The following is a 16995-nucleotide window of genomic DNA, read 5'->3' as shown; positions in this document are numbered from 1 at the left end:
ATACATAATCTGAGATGGCCTGTCATGCTTCCAATTAAACTAATTTAAATGACACCATCAGCAAATCCACAAACTTGCCCAGCCTACCAGGTGTTGCCGCATTACATTCCTCTGTTTTTAAAATTAACGTAATAGTAGTACATAATATTATTCCGAGGTAAAATTTTAGCCAGTCAGATTTGAAAACTGGATTCAATTTACCCTCTTTAGCCCTCATCCTAAGAAAGAAGATATTGGCAGCAGGAGCTCCCAATATGAGATATGTTGAGGGCAGAGAATGCCACCATTGGCAGTACTTCAATGAAAGAGCACCTATCATAACAAAATCAAGCTGAGATCTTAAAAGATTATGAGTTCAATTCTCCTTTTAAAATATGAGGAAACGGAGGTTAAATGTTTGACTGGGGTCACATTTAGGGTCACCGATGCAGAGGTACAAGGGATCTCTGAGTATATCTAAATTAAATCCCTCATTTTTCAGAGAAGGAAACTGAAGCAGCCAGGTAAGTAAGGGGATCAACCCAAAGTCTCACAGTTTGAAAGTCAGAGCTGAGACTTGACCCCAAGCTCTCTTGTGTTCTTTCTATGGCCACACAGCTCCTGAGACCTAAATTAAGGTGACGTACTAGTGTCTTCTTTCTGAGATTACCTTCCATTTGCCCTGCCTCTATCTTGTATGTATATTATTGGTAAATTATCTCCGTCATTAGAATGTAAGCTTCCTAGGGTCAAGGACCATGTTTTTGCCTTTCTTTGTTATCATCAGCAATTAACACAATGCCAGAAACAGAGTATGTAAATGAATGCTTGCTGACTAATCACCCTAAAGAAGGAGGTCAGATATCCTAATAACAATTCTATGACGTTCTCTCCTCCATCAGAGCTTTCTAAAACGCTTTTAATATGCCTATTTAGATGCAGTCTTAAAACTTCTATGCTAGGGATTTTAGTTTTTTGGTCCAGAACTGAGATTTCATTAACATGAAAAACACCTAGTAGTGAAGGTCCCTCTACTAACACAGATCAGCAACTGGTCATTAACTTAAGAGTCTTGGAGAGAACACTGGGGAGTGAGATGTTAAGTGACTTCTTCAGTCACAGGGTATGTGTCACAGGCAAGACTTGAAGCTGGGTCTTCCTGACTTTGAGATTAACTCTCTGTTCCTTATGCCATGCTGCCTCTCCTGTTACAGACTGTTTCAAAGTACCTTTAAGAAGTATTTCAACCCAATTTTATTCCTTCTACATTACGCAGAAGAAAACACCAGAGGTATAACAAGACTAAGCAGAGAGAGACTTACTTCCAATATCCCAAAAAATGCATTGCATAGACAGGTTACTTCAAAGACTCATTACTAGAGGAAAGTTGTTTACTCTCTCTTTAAAAAACAAATTACCAATTTATCATGACAGGGGGATTTGACTTTGGGATTCTCCCAAATCAACCCCATGATGGCACAATACAGAGTATTTTGCTTTATTGAGGACAGATTATCTTACACCTTCCAACAGGTGTATTATTCTGAAGGCCTCTGAAATTTATTGCCTTGGAGGAGGAAGGAAAAAAGCTTATATACAATGTTAGTCCTGATAGCAAACATTTAGGCTTTAGGACATCCCAGAGAGATGTTGAATTCAGCTCAGAGGATGAAGATGTCTCTTAGACCATGCTAAGCCATATCTCAAGCCACAAGCTAACAAGTTTCTCTCTCTTTTTATATCTTTATCACAAACTTGTCTCCTCACACACTCTGACAGGAATATTGTAATGCCTGTCATCCTCAGCAATCAAAGTCACCACAGGCCAGTCCTTGGGTGGATCTGTAGGATAAGATGTAATGAATTCTTCAGTGTTGTACTTCGATAGTCGATAAACTTGTATGGTATGATGCACTGCATAGGCAAGAAGAAACATTTCAACCTAGGATGAATAGGAAAGATTATTTTTCTAGTGAAGGTGAAAGTGGAATCTTGAAGCTTAACAGTATCTTTAGAGAGAAATTATTTCAAAAAATGAAGAAAACAGAAATCCAAAACACTAGATAATCTCTAAATAGCTATATTCAGCTTTGAAATATAGACCCTTATGCTCATGTGTTCACTATCCTCCATACTCTGTCCTCACCTTTCTCTATTTGGTGGCAGCAAAGAGATGGTCCAAAGTTACAGTATAATGCAGCCAATCAAGAATCAACCATTCACAGTCTGTCAGAATTCTAATGGAAGCCTCTCTCCCCTAAAAGTACGCTCCTTTATAGAACCTCCCCAAGTCTAGTCTGCCTTCCAAAGCATTATCTTAGGAGGAAGACAACGCGATTGAATTAAATGATACTAATAGGTGAATGACCAAAGACTCTTTAGTATCTGGATTTTTTTAAAAGAAGATACTTGAAACACTTAAATGAACTAATTAGTAGAATTTCAGGCAGAGATACCAAAAAGAAGTAAAAAATTTCAAAAATGACAAAAGAAAATTTGAGGAATGAATATGCCAATCTTTCTAGGAGTTTAAACCTTGGGTCAACACTACTATCTGTGCCTTTTTTTCCACAGTATTTTCACTTGCTCTACACTTCTAAAGCAAGAGTATATAAATACTCCAAGTTTTTTTTCAAGACTAATCCCCTGTGAACACTGGCAGGGGTTACAGAAAGAGAAGGAATGGTCATGATGATATGGGGCAGCTAGGTGGTACAAGGATAGAGTACTGGGCCTAGAGTCAGGAAGGCTCATCTTCCCAAGTTCAAATGTGGCCTCAGATACTTCCTAGCGGTATGACCCTAGGCAAGTCACTTAACCGTGTTTGCCTCAGTTTCTCATTTGTAAAATGAACTTGAGAACAAAACAGCAAATCGCTCCAAGATCTTTGCCAAGAAAATTCCAAATGGAGTCATTATTAAGGACTGCCTATAGTTGGCTTCTGTATAACAATGAATCATGTTAAAGAGAATCATTATGTGTTTGCCATTTATGAAGGAAAAGCCTAACGCTTCATTCAAAACATCCTATACTAATAAAGCTGCTCTTACAATTTTTAAAATGGTGCACTACTTTGGATTGTCTACACTTGAGCTAAAAATATCATCAAATTATCAGAAATCAAAGAGTGGTCTAACAGGGACTCAGCAATGTGAGAGGGTGAGTTTAGATAGATTTTAAACAAACAAATCTGATTTTTCCATTCCCATACTTTAATTTTAAAGTTTGAAAATAATGCCAAAATAGCATACAATTCTGCAAGCCAAAAAAAAAAAAATCCATCTAGCACCCAAGGAGATTCACTTGTATTTTAAAAATTGAAGGTAACTCATGTGAGTACCTTTACCTATTAGTGCTAAACATTATATTTTGTCCAAGCAATGAAACGAATTTTCCTCTGTTTCCTACTGGCAAGGAATGCCTATATGAGGGGTGACCATTGTCTAAGATGGGAAGTATGAAAATCACTAATCATCTCTACCTACTGCAATGCCCAGAACTATCCTGGCATTTGAATTTTTTCCTGGCCAAGTACATTTCAATAACCAGAAAAATAAGAGTTTGAAATAAGATTTATCAGCATTTTGAATAAATGCCTGATTACTTTTTTTAAAGTAAACTACAGGCTCAGTGTTGAAAACTTATTTTTTTGAATAACAGAAAAGAGTTTTTTAGGCTTACTGGTGGGTAGTGGGTAATGTGTAATTTATACCATATTCTGATTTCCAACTAAAGGAGCCAACTTAGCAGAGCTGTAAAAGACTCTGTGGCCTCCAAGGTGGAAATAAACAAAACAGCTGTCAAAGCAATGCCCCATTTTGGCCAGAGAAACTAAGACTAAGACCTGTATTTCAAGGGTTAAGTTTTTACTTGCAGCCTGGCTGACACCATCAAATCTATTGATTTTAGAAATGTTCCCCAAGAAGCCCCTGGCCTAAACTTCCCTGGGGGCCAGGACAACTTACCTGCTCGAGGCCGCCAGAGTGGCCCACTTGATTCAAGTGATTCCTCAGCAGCTGAGCAGGGTCTCCTGAGGTGTCTCGAGCAAACAGAAGCACAGAGAAGAAGGGCACTTCCATTCCCTTCTCTTTATCATTGTAGAGCTGAATGGCCTTGTTCAGCATCAGAAATTTCACAGCTTCATAGAGGCTATATTCTTCCTCTTCATTTCGGAAGAGCTCATCACAAGCCACCTGCCTCTCTTCTGCAGTTCTCATTGCAGTCAAGCCTGCCCACTACAGGAGGACATAATCAAGAATGAGTCAAAAGCCTTCCTAGAAACCCACGTACACTCAACATGCAGGAGGACAGAATCATCCTCAGAATCTGATGACAACAAATGACATTTGAGATGTGGATAAAATAGGTATCATCACAGGTTCATGACATCAAGTCAGCATTAAACTGACTTTCAAACTAACATTAAGCTGACATTCAGTCTGCAGAAATTCCACATTTTTTGGTGTTTGCATTTGGTTCAAGCAAGAGGTTAATGAGGGGAAGTATGCACCTCCCAGAAATACTGAGGCTTCTAGGAGGAACTCTGGACCTGGAATCAGAAGGACCAGAGCTCAAATCTGGTCTCCGACCCTTACGACCTGGGACAAGTGTCACTTAGTCTGTTTACTAGAGCTTCCTCAACTGTAAAATGGGATAATAACAGTACCTACCTCCTGGAGTTGTTGTGAGGATCAAATGATATAATATTTGTAAAACAATCAACAGAATGCTTAGCACATAGTAGGCACTTAAATTTTTCTTTCCCACTTTCCCTTTCATCTTTAATTTCCTTTCCTTCCAATGCAACAAGGATGAACCAGTCATGCAAATATTTACTGAGCAAAGAGAGAAAGAGAGCACAGTGCTAGATATGCTAGGAGCATCCTCAAGAAAGCTACAAGAGGAGTCAGAGCTCAAAAATAAAAACTGACACAGAAATACCGATGACTTACATACTAAGGCAAAGATGAACAACTGAACAACTACAGAGTATTTAACTTCCCAAAAGTAATTTCTCATTTTAACCTTCTGGCCTTTGAATAAGTATAAATTGGATGCAAATGCTCAGAACAACAAATTAAATCTTTACTGAGTACTTACTATGCACAAGGCACTCTACTAAGTATTCAGTGAAATTCACATTTATACCTTTGACCTTTTAAATAAATAAATAAAATCCTTCTGGATTAAAGTGCTTCAATTAAGAAGTGAATAGATGTGTTAACATTCATTTCAGTTGTTAGGAAAAGACTCTGGTAAATATCTGTCTCCAAAAAAAACTGCATATCTAAAATTAAATGGAAATAACAGTAAAACTGTAAGAGGTTATTGTAGAGTTGTTTTCCCCTCCCTCTGAGAGGGATACCAATTCCTTGGTCAGTAACAGGCTCACTTCTACTCCCCCATCCCCTACCTTACAGTACACTAAGGGTTGGCTGATGGCTAACATAGAAATGTTTTGTATGACTGTACATGTATAATCTAGATCAAATTGCTTGCCTTCCAGAAGGGGGGCAGGGAGGGAAATAATTTGGAGCTCAATTTTTAAAAATGAATGTAAAAAAGTTTTGTTTACATGTAACAGAATAAAAATTAAATGTTTTAAAAAAAAAAAAAAAAACTCAGCTGGTCCACAGACAATAAACCTGCAGTTCTGTTACTAGGTCCATACTCAAAGCCTTTTAAAACTGTGGGGGTCTGCTGGAGCTTGTGTTCAGTCAGCACAGTCTTTGAAAAGCCAAGGTCACATTCAGCGGACAAACTCCTGAGTGTCAGTTAGAAGACACAAGCACTTCATCCTGTTTAATTCATGCTATTTAATTATGTGCAGGATGGAGGGGCAGGATTAATTGACAGACACATCTCATTTGGTTCAAAAAATGGTTATATTGGTCTAGACCTACTAATCCATCAGAAGCACCTTGCTGAGGACAATTCCTGTACCAAAAACTGCTTGATAGCCTGGGACAGAGATTAAAAAAGTGACTTGATCAGGGCCACAAAGCCAACATGTACCAGAGTCAGGACCTGAGGCTGCTTCTTGAATCAGGTGATACACACTTCTCATTTGGTTCAAGATATGTTTATATTGAAAACAAAAAAATTAGCACATTCTAGAAATTAAAAACTCAAGTCATTCACAAGGAATAAAAGTTTACTTACAGTAGGCAATTACAAGAAACAAATATCAAGTTCACAAAAGCTAAAAGAAGTTGGGGGGTGAGGAAGTGAAGAAAAACATCACAGACCATACAAAACTGAAGGTTCACACAGCAATTAAAGGAAACATGGGCTTTACCCTCAAACTCTTCTACTATCTATATTTGTCAGATAACAACAACTCCGTGTTTTATTGAAACTTGTCTCTTTACAACATGTAAAAACATAACCCATTCTTTTTTCCCCTGAATATCAGAGAAAAGCTGCAACTATAATGCAATGTAATACGATAATACATATACTATATATGTATGTAAATGAATATACATATGTGTGTTTATCTGTACATATATAAATAAGCATTTACTGAAGGCTAGCTATGTTACGTGGCAGGCACCGTGCTAATCTCTAGGGATAAAGATGAAAAAACAGTTTCTATAATCAAGGATCTTATAATTGAACAGGGGAAATAGCATGAATATATGCTATATGCACATGCACGCACATATTTGTGTATATTATTGAGATGGAAAGTACTTACAATTGGGGTATAAACAGGAAGGGCCTGATGTATGAAATGGCATCAAGCTGTATGTGAAGGAAACTAGGGATTCCCCAAGGGGAAAATACAGAGATGAGAGATGGCACGTTGTGTTTGTGGAACGATAAGGACAATCTGTCAGACTGTGAAAGACGCGAAGGGAAGTAACGTACAGTCTAGAAAGGAAGTTTGGGTCCAAGGAGTGAAAGGCTTTAAATGCCAAAAGGGAGCTAGTAGTTTATTCTAGAGGCAAAAGAAGAGTTCTAAATCTATGGCCCATCCGCTTTTAAATATTAATTAGCTTCCTTTGTAATCTTAGGTATTTTATTTTATGCATTGAAAAATATTAATGTGAAAAGGGATTTGTAGGCTTTACCAGATTGCTAAAGGGTCATGACACAAAAAAGATAAAAGAACCCCTACATCAGAAAGGGACAGTTAGACCTGCACTTTAGAGAAAACAATCTGGCCCTTGTGTAGAGGACATATTAAAATGGGAAGACACATAAGAAGTATATATGCTTTCATCTAATCTATCCAAGGCTTTAAGAATTTAGAAAACAAAGATCAAGTATTAGATTTTAGTGTGTATTCCTCAGTGCCTAGTATAGTGCCCCTTTCTACCCCTCCATCCCCACAGTAAGCCTAAAGCAAGTTATCTGTGGATATATCAATATTGATGCTGCTCAAAAAAATGTTACCTCATGGTCAAAGGTTTAAGAGTTTTCTCTTGTAGAACAAAGAAAACAGATGATGGATAATGAAAGTTATTTAAGCAAACTCTTGAAAACCAAGTTGTACTTTACAATTCCATAAAAATTCAACTAAATTCCATACTTCAATTCAATGGATTAATGGATCTTGTTAACTTCTAATGGTGAAGATCACAACCATCCAAAATACTTTTCTTATTCTATGTGTCTTAAAAGTTCACCACATCTGTATTCTAACTCAATTTCATAAATTCAATAAAACTCAAAATGTTTTTCAAAGGACAAGTTACCAAACATTTTATAATAAACCAAACTTTAGGAAATGGAAATAGGGAATTTTCACTGAACTTAAAATCTTAACGTAACACGTAACAACTCCCGAGAAATAGAAGCCAATTTTTACTTCATGTCACTTTGTAAGATTGCCAGTAGCGTAGACTGAATAACAGTCATGAAATGATGAAATATGGGTTATCCCAAGTTTCCTTTTGGATACTCCCCTGTCATGTAAGTAGCCCAGTTTACAATTTATCAGGACACTACACATGCCATTCATTCTTAGAACTGCCATCTCAAATAGTCTAAGCAACAAGTTTCTGAATTCATGTAAAATAATTTTGCTGATACTTAGACATTTTCCTATATACTATGTTTTGTTTCTACAGCTATCAGATAGGAAAAGAAATGCAAGACTTGGGAGGTAACCAAACAGAAAAAAACATAAATAAAAATAATGAAAATGTTGCAAACCTTCTTCCTTAGTAGAGCTAAGGATTCTTTAATTTTATCTCCCAGGTCCTCTCCCTTCCCATCAAATTTCAGTCCAAGCTTCCACTGCTTGATCCAGTTATATCTGCTTATTAGTTCCTCTGGCAACTACAGTATCAAGGAAACAGAAAAATAAAGGTGTTAACATTCACAGAAGCCCATAACTACCTACCACAAAAAGAAAAAAATTCACAGTATCTTCTACACATGTTGGCCTCTTTAATCAATTCAAACTCAGCGGAGGACACCTAAATTTCTATATTATCATATCCCACCCTTTCTCGAGGCCCTGAACTAAAATTTGGGGAGGGGATAGAGGTTTTAGATGAAACACAAATGTGAAAATCTGCCTGACTATTCTACTAACCATCTGGGAAATTCAGTAGCAACTGGCAGGAATAAATCAAGACCTGGGTCAACATTCTTTTTTCAATGAAATATCTTTATAAAGATCATCCAAAGGCTTTAGGGGGTCATTTGTAGATAGAAACCAATGATTGACTAAGGCAGGTGTTTCAGGATAAACACAATAAAAATATATTAGGGGGAGAGGAGGGTCAAGAAGATTTCACACAGAAGTTGACCCTTGAACAAAGTCTGTATATACCTTGCATATTATACCTATTTAAATATGTGCCACCTCCTTTGTTAAACAGTAGACCAGACTCTTGGGCAGAATCTAGTGCCTTTCTCTGTATCCAGAGTACTTCATAAAATGTCTGACATACAGTAAGCAGTTTAATACATGCTTGATAACTGATTAGAAAAGAGATAAAATGATGATAGTATGAAAATACACACATAATACAAAAATGTTACATGGGCTTAAAAAATATATCGGATGACTGAAGGATTAATAGCTGAGCTACGTTAATTTTTTTTTACTCTGCCTCTGCTCACCGATCAGTGGAATGAGAATTTGCAGAACCTAGCTCTGGTACGTCAGAAGCCCTAGGGACCTTCAGTGAAAAATCATGTCACTGGGTTGGGGGAGGCTGGGGGGTGGAGTGGAGGAATGTGTTAATTCATAGCCACAAAATATAGAAAAGAAACTTTGTGTCAAAGTGAAAGATGCTAAAAGAAGATCTGGAACATATATATCGAATCACTAATGGAAGAAATATAAGACCATTTTAAGGGAAAGGGAAGAAATGAGTATTCATATAGCACTTGCTACATGCCGACATCGTGCTAAGAATATAGCACCTCTTTAGCAAATTACCTCAGTTGATCCTCACAACAACCCTGAAGGGTAGGTGCTATTATTATCTCCATTTTACAGCTCAGGACACTGAAGCTGAGGGAGATGAAGTGACTTGCCCAAAGTCAAATAGATAAGTGTCCCAAGGTCAGATTTGAATTCTGGTCTTCCTGACTCCAGGGTCAGTACTCTATTCACTGCACCACCAACTGCTTCTAAAAATTAGCAACATTTATTTTTCAAATGACACCCTCCCAATCTTTAGTTTTTGAAGAATTTACTTAAATATCTCTAGGTCCATTTTTAAAAATTGCGTTCTAATTTTACCTTTTAGTACGTAACAATGCTAAAGAAATCTATGTCCGTAAAAACAAAACACAGGGATGTAAATGACATTTCAGTATTTTCCAAAGTAAGCAAATATAAGCCAAACAAATCAAATATATAGTGTTTCTGAAATGTCCACAAAAGTGTTCTACTTAAAAAAGTGATCACTAATGAAAATGAAAAAAAGAATCAATTTATCACACTAGGCAGAATTCTGACTTTCTATGTCTTTCTTTATCTTTATAATGTTTCAATAGTTTTATTATAAAAACTTTATCATTCATTTTAGTTTTAGCTCTTAAATTCTAAACTGCTACAGCCACCAAGTGGCAACAATCTGAAATCACAAGTAAAATAAATGTATACAAATCTTTTGAGAATGAACCTATTAAAACAGGCACAAAAAAAAAGAAGGGATTATTCTGAATCCAAAGTTGAATATAAACCTGAAGGCAGTGAGAAAACAAGGAGCAAGAAATGAAGCATGTAGTGCTATTGTTTAAAAATCAAACATGAGATCAGAAAAGTGGAAAGAGTCACATAATCTCCAACAACAATGAAACTTGCTAAAGAGTGACCAATTACAAGACTACTAAAGTAGTCCAGGTGAGAGCCTGAACTAGGGCTGGGGCTGTAGGAAGGGAGAGAAGGGGACAGATATGAGAGATGTCATAAAGACAGAAAAAATAACACATAGCAACAAACTGAATATGCAGAGTGAGGAGTCAAGGTTTTAAGACTGGAAAGATATATCGTCAATAGGAATTGGACAATTCAGAATAGGGATGGGTTTCAGGGAAAAGACAGCAAATTCAGTTTTGGACCTGCTGAGTTTGAAATGCCTGCAGTGCATCCAGTTCAAAATGTCTAATAGAGAGTTGATGATAAGGGAATTTTAGCTCAGGAATGGGAGAGAACCTAGGGCTGGACCTACATACACATCTTTGAACCAACTGCATAAACAGAGATTACTGAACTCATTCATGGGTGCTGATGAGCTCACCTAATGAGAGAACAGAGAGTATAGAGAGGAATCAAGACAGATCTTTGGGGTATGCCCAACAGTTAGTAGGCATGATTTAGCCAGCAAAGGAGACAGAGAAGGAGTGGTCAATTAAGAGTACCAAAAGAAAGGTATTGTCACAAAAAAACAAAGTATTCAACTGTCTCAAATGCTATGGAGTAAAAATGAAGGCTGAGAAATGAGAGAGAAAAGGTCATTAAATTTGGCAATTAAGAAATCACTGGAAACTTGGAAAGAGAAATTTTAAATAAACTGATGGGATTGGAAGTCTGGTTGCAAAGGGTTTAAGAGGGGTGTCTAACTCAAACAGAAACAGGAATCACTAAACCATATATAAGGATCCCTGTGGGCATCGTATTGACTTAAGAAAACCACATATTAACATTACCTATGTACTTTTGTATTTTAATTTATTTCATTAAATATTTCCCAGCTACATTTTATTCTGGTGACTCCTGAGTGTTGCCAATAAACCACTATGTATTTGAATGCCCAATTTTGAAGTTGTGAAAGTGGAGGCACTGAACAGTTTAGCTAAGTGTATGGAATTTCACTAAGAAGAGATACAGGATGGTAACTAGTGACAGGATCTAGAGAGGGAGTTTTTAAGGAATGGGAGAACTGGGCTATGTGCAAGTGACTACAAAGGAACAGAGACTGGAGATTAGAGAAAGGAGGCAATCTCCTGGACAAGACAGGAGGATGAAATTAAAGGTTTTTAAACCCATGTACATCTGCATAAAGACAACTAAATCCACGAGAAGAAATGAAGAGAGAGACAGAGAGAGAAGCTTAAAAAAGAGAGACATCTTAGAACAGAACCCAAGGGTATCCACACACAGAGGGGACAATATATGCATGGCACAGCCACGTCAAAAAAAACAAACAGAAAGAAACAAAGGTGGATGTGTCAAATGACCAATAAAGAAGGAAGAGAACTGAGAAAAGGCCACTGGATTTAGCAATTAATAGATCCTTGATAATCCCAGAAAGAATCATTTCAGTCAACAGGTAGAGAAATGAATACCCTTTCCCTTCTCTGAACTCATACAGCATTATTAACCTGATGCACTTATATAAGTTAACCACTGTTACCTGCATCATTGTTTATTAATTCCCTATGTCTGCATCTTATCCCACTATTACACTATAATTTTCATGAGGGAAGGAATTGTGTCTAAATTAACTTTATATTTTTCTGATATTTAGCAAAATACTCTGCCAATAACTGACACTTAAATGTCAGTTTAAAAGAATGAAAAAAGACAATAAAAATAAATTTTTTCCCTCACTTTAGCTTTATATTATCTCCATTACCACAGGAATACCATATCCTGAGACCCATCCACATTGAACATATAAGACGGTATAAGTTAGACAGATGTATAATATATTCAAGACACCCATTTATCTGCCCAAAATAGATACTGACTGCCAGGAACAAATGTGGCTCCTTTCTGCTTAATTAAATGTATATAATGTGTGGAGAGAACACTGTCCTAGATTCTGGAGACAGAAAGCATAGATAATGTATCTCTGACTCTGAATATAGTTTCCTGCCTAATAGAATCACTATTTTAAGTTAATTTAAGTTAGAGTATATACTTCAAGAGTCAAAAATGACAAACCAAACTTTCAAGTCAGGGAGTAAAGCAAGGTCAAGTTATGAGGCTGGGGTCTGAAACACAGTGATTAGAGTATCGTAACATCAGATGAAAAAGGCATAGCAGCAAACAGGAATCAAGCTCTGGACAAAACATTGAGAAGGTAAGGTAGAGAATTCAAGGAAATCACTAAGGCTGATTCCAGATCAGCTTAAAAGACAACAGTTTCCAGGAAGGCATACAATCAACACTCAGAAGTACATTAAAGATTTTGAAGTTCCATTTATGCTAGCTCAGGGGTTAACCTTTAACAATACCTTTTTCCCAAGAGAATCTTGACAAATATGAATGCACTGTAAGTGAAACAGCCAGACAGAATGCTGTACACATCACACACTTTGACGTTACAAAATGAGGCTGACACATCTAACAAAGAGGAGTAACACAGTGATTGGAGGAGATTATTTATTTACATATCTACTGGAGTTCTCTCTCTTGTGAAAAAGCAGAGCAATTACAATTTCTTAATAACCATTTCATTCAGAAAGTGATGAAGGGAACTGCCATTCGGGACTCAATTTTGACAAAGAGAAATTTGTTGCTGGAGCAGACAATAGGAATCTTATAAGGAGGGGGCCATTCCATCTAGGAATTTGTGATAAGAGGAATATGGGCATAGTTTGACATGAACCTGGTTTGGGAGAGCAGGAAAAGATTTTAAAGAATATAGAGAATGGATATATAAGATCTCATTTTTTAAAAAATTCATAGGAGGCAAGCATGAGAAAGATATGCTTAATTATCAAATTTTATAGGCAAGGAAAAACAACCTCAATGAGAAAGGAAAGGGGAGATTTGCTTTAAGCGAGTGGTATGTATACAAAGAAAGTTCATCAATGTAATTAGATACAAAGAAGATGAAATCCAGAGTAGAGAGGATGACTATGAAAACATGATAAAGTCCTTTAAGTAGTGTCAGAAACACTAGAGCCCAGAATGAGTTGCAGCCTGAGAATAATGCTGGGAACAATAAAACGGGCTTTCTAAAAAAGCTATATGGGCAATGGAATCAAAGAAAAGATAGGATGGGAAGGACATAAGAGACAATTCAAATCTATTTGGCTTCTGTTTATTCTATCAAAGAGAAAAATCTTTGAACTGAAAAAGTTACTACAGATGGAAACATTCTTGAGATTTCACTGATCAGCAAACTCCTACATCAGAAAACAACCTCCACCTATGCAGGTTGGTATCTTCCCTGCACAACTTATAGTCCTACAGATTTGCCAGGGATTCTAAGAAGTGAAAAGATCTGTCCAAGGTCACAGGGAGAACTTGAACCTGGGTCTTTTTGGCTCCCAAGTTAGCTCTCAGTACATTAGACCCTCTGCCAGGAAGAACAAAGGTGGGAAAAAAGGCTAAAAAAGCGGGAACCTAGGTGCTCTCTTCTTGAGTTCAAACCACCAGGCACAGGTGATATACATTGTCAGGCACTGTAAGAACCGGAGTAAGTGGTGAGTCAATGATCTTTGAAAGATTGTGGGAAAGTGACTCCACCTAATGATTGATTAATTGATGGTAACAGCAACAATCATATTGTTGTTTGTCCTTTGTTTTTTGAAGATTAATGACTTCAGGTGATATCTTGACTTCCATGTGAATCTGATTTAAGTGAGGCAGAGTGACATGAAGTCCTCAGTCTCACTCTTTCTTCCATAGATATCAAAGTACATTGGCCAGACAAAAGTAAGACACCCAGCAATGGCCCAGGATGCAGTGGATGACCTTGGCATCTCCAACATCCGACCAAGCTCCAAGAGGTACACAGTGCCTGCTTCAGTCACTTTCATAGCCATTGGAAAATAATGTTCTCATCCACCATTTTTCTACAGAAAGTCTTCACAGCAGTATTTATAAAGTGCTTTAAGGTTGGCAAAGTGATTTATGTGTTGCCCTGTTTAAGATGCTATTATTACCACAACTCCCTCCATACTCCTCAATTTATAGATAAGGAACTGAGACTAAGAGATGGTTAAGTAACTTGCTCAGAACGCAGAGCTAGTAAATAGCTAAGGTAGAATTTCAACTCAAGGTAAGTCTTCCTGACTCCAAGTTCACCCTCCTAGCTACTGTACTACAACCTAGCTGCCTCAAGTGAAGGAGAGCCAAAAAAGCAGTGCCAGGAAGAGAATTGCCAAAAAGACAACATGGATCAGGTCACCAATGGAAATGATGAGTCATGAGGCTCTCGGTTGATTCTCTACTTCCCCAAAAAGATTCAGTCTTAAAATGCAATAACCTTATCACCAAGTACAAGCACCATTTCTTCAGTGAGTACTGTTCTTCCAGTAGTCTCACATTTATAGAACAGTTCTATCACCACCATGGCAGAAACTCCCCAGTCAACTTTCAGCAGTTTCATCTTCACTCCTCACCTAAATCTCTACTACTAAAAGAATCAGTCAGAGGCCAACAGACATGCTTCCTTAATCCACTCGGTGATGCTTACGGATGGCTACATCTCTAAGATCTAAATCAAAACAATAAATGTCTTTACGAAATCCACTCAGTTCTGACCCTTTAATTCTGACACATATAATGGAAAGGATTTTCAAGATGACACTGCAAATTATAGCTCAACATACAAATTCATGAAATGTAAGGTGGCAAATATGAGCTTACACAGAATTCAAAAACTTGAAAATAAAAGGGTAGATTTTATCTTGACTTACAAAAGTTGCTAAATTAAGAGCTCCACTTTTCACTCTGGTTCCCTGAGCCTCTATGGCCATAAAATGATTCAATGATAGAAACAGGTTTTATGTTTTTATCTTTTACACATACAGCAAAAAGAGTAAACTTTTGTAGTATATCCTCCATAAATTTCAGCAATACTAATATTATTTAATGTCTATAAATCTAGATAAGTCTTTGAAAGTTACGTTATCAGTGTTGTCCTAAAATCTAAATTATTTACTCTGGGGTTTTGGATTCAATGTAGTATTTAAAGTGCTGATAATGCATTTAAATTAAAATAAATGATGTGCCCAAGCAAAGATCAACTGGAACCTACCCAAAATATAAACCTGGCTTACATAACATCAAGTTAAAAATGGACATTCTCTTTACTCGTCATCCAAGAAAATGTCAGATTTCATCAGCTACTTCTTTTCTTTAATTCCAAAGATGTTTTAAAGTATATCTTAATAACTTCCAAATGTTGTATTTTAATTCTGAACAAGCCAAATACCTTTCACAGTCTGAAAATGATCTGCTGTGAAGATTTCACTTCAAAACCTCAAATTATCAGATCACTGTGCAAATAACAAATGACAATTACGAAGTTTAAGAGAAACTTGACAATATCTGCATAAACTGATGTACAATGAAATTTTAAAAAACCAAGAGAACAGTATCTATTAATTACTAACAGTTATCATAACAATATAAATGAAAAGACTACCAAAAGAACTCTTGAGTGCTGGAAAAAGTCTTAAAGGTCCTGGAGAAGAGATAACAAAACATACTTCCTCTTTCCTCATGTGAGATGAATGAGGGACTATTAAGACAGAATATTTTTACCTTGTCACACGTTTCGTGCACTGAGCTTATTTTTTTCCTTTGTCATAAGAGAGGTTCAATCAGAAGACAAGCAGTGTATGAATGTCATATAAAGACATAAAACAATATTTTTAAATTAATAGGCAAATGTGAAAAGCCAAGTAACAAGGTAAAATCATTCTGACAATGAGGACTGGGAACTTAATTGTACTATTTTAAGCTCACAAGACTTCATTTAACCAATTATGTGCATGCAATAGAGATAGAAAGAAATTTCAATTATAACTGCCACAAGTGAGACAATGTCATTCAATATTTTTAAGAGAACCTGGTACTAATAACTTCACTAAGGAAAGCAAATATTTTACAACTGCTTCACTGCTGAAAATTTAGCAAAAAGAAAATACACATATATTTTTGGTTCACAAAGTCATACCCTACTGTTTAATTTTGAATTATCCAATGATGTATTACCTTAACTTTCAACAATTCAAAAAACTCCTGTTCAACTTTAGTTGAACCTTCTGATGCAGTGTCTCAAGGTACCATGTGTGGGAATGCATGCTATCAATTGCTTTATTTTGCATGCTATGTTATTTGGGATTCTAATCTGGTGTGTTTGTACCACTTGGTGCACTGTTATGATAACTGTTAGTAATTCATAGATACTGTTCTTGTGGGGTTTTTTTAATTCATTGTGAATTTCACAATTTCATTGTGAATAACCACTGTGAAAGGAAGTGGTGATCACACAGAGACAGCATATTATAGAAAAAGAAGTTGTTAATATGCTGATGTCAATATAGATAGAAATCTCTAATCATCTATACCCAGAATCTGTGATCGGTGTAATACTGTTACTCAATATTTATCATAGGAAACTTAGTTAATGTATAGGAAACTCACCAGATGCATAAACAACAAAGCTATGAGGAATATGTTAATATGCCAGAAGGCAGAAATTAAAAAAAAAAACAACTAACCATCCAGAATGTTGGGCCAAATCCAATAAGATGATATTTAACTGGTATAAATATAAAACATTATGAATGTTAAAAAAAAAATGAACTTCACAAGTACAAGATGGTCAAGACATGGGTAGATTGCAGTTCTTTAAA

The 16995-nt window shown here is 36.4% G+C and overlaps 1 protein-coding gene across 1 annotated transcript in view; it reads right to left on the bottom strand.

The window, feature by feature from the left end:
- Positions 1-1209: 1209 nt before the first annotated feature.
- Positions 1210-16995, bottom strand: part of OTULIN (OTU deubiquitinase with linear linkage specificity) — a 41367-nt gene continuing 25581 nt past the window's right edge. Inside the window, exons 5-7 of the mRNA XM_072605447.1 lie at positions 8143-8268; positions 3945-4214; positions 1210-1921 (exon numbers count right to left, since the gene is read on the bottom strand). Coding sequence (XP_072461548.1) covers positions 1727-1921; positions 3945-4214; positions 8143-8268 — 591 coding nt within the window. The 3' untranslated portion in view covers positions 1210-1726. The remainder of the gene's footprint in view (positions 1922-3944; positions 4215-8142; positions 8269-16995) is intronic.

The sequence above is a fragment of the Notamacropus eugenii genome, chromosome 4 (assembly GCF_028372415.1).
Source record: "Notamacropus eugenii isolate mMacEug1 chromosome 4, mMacEug1.pri_v2, whole genome shotgun sequence".
Lineage (NCBI taxonomy): Eukaryota > Metazoa > Chordata > Mammalia > Diprotodontia > Macropodidae > Notamacropus > Notamacropus eugenii.
Note: the sequence above shows the minus strand (reverse complement) of the source record. Positions and strands in the feature narration are given on the sequence as shown.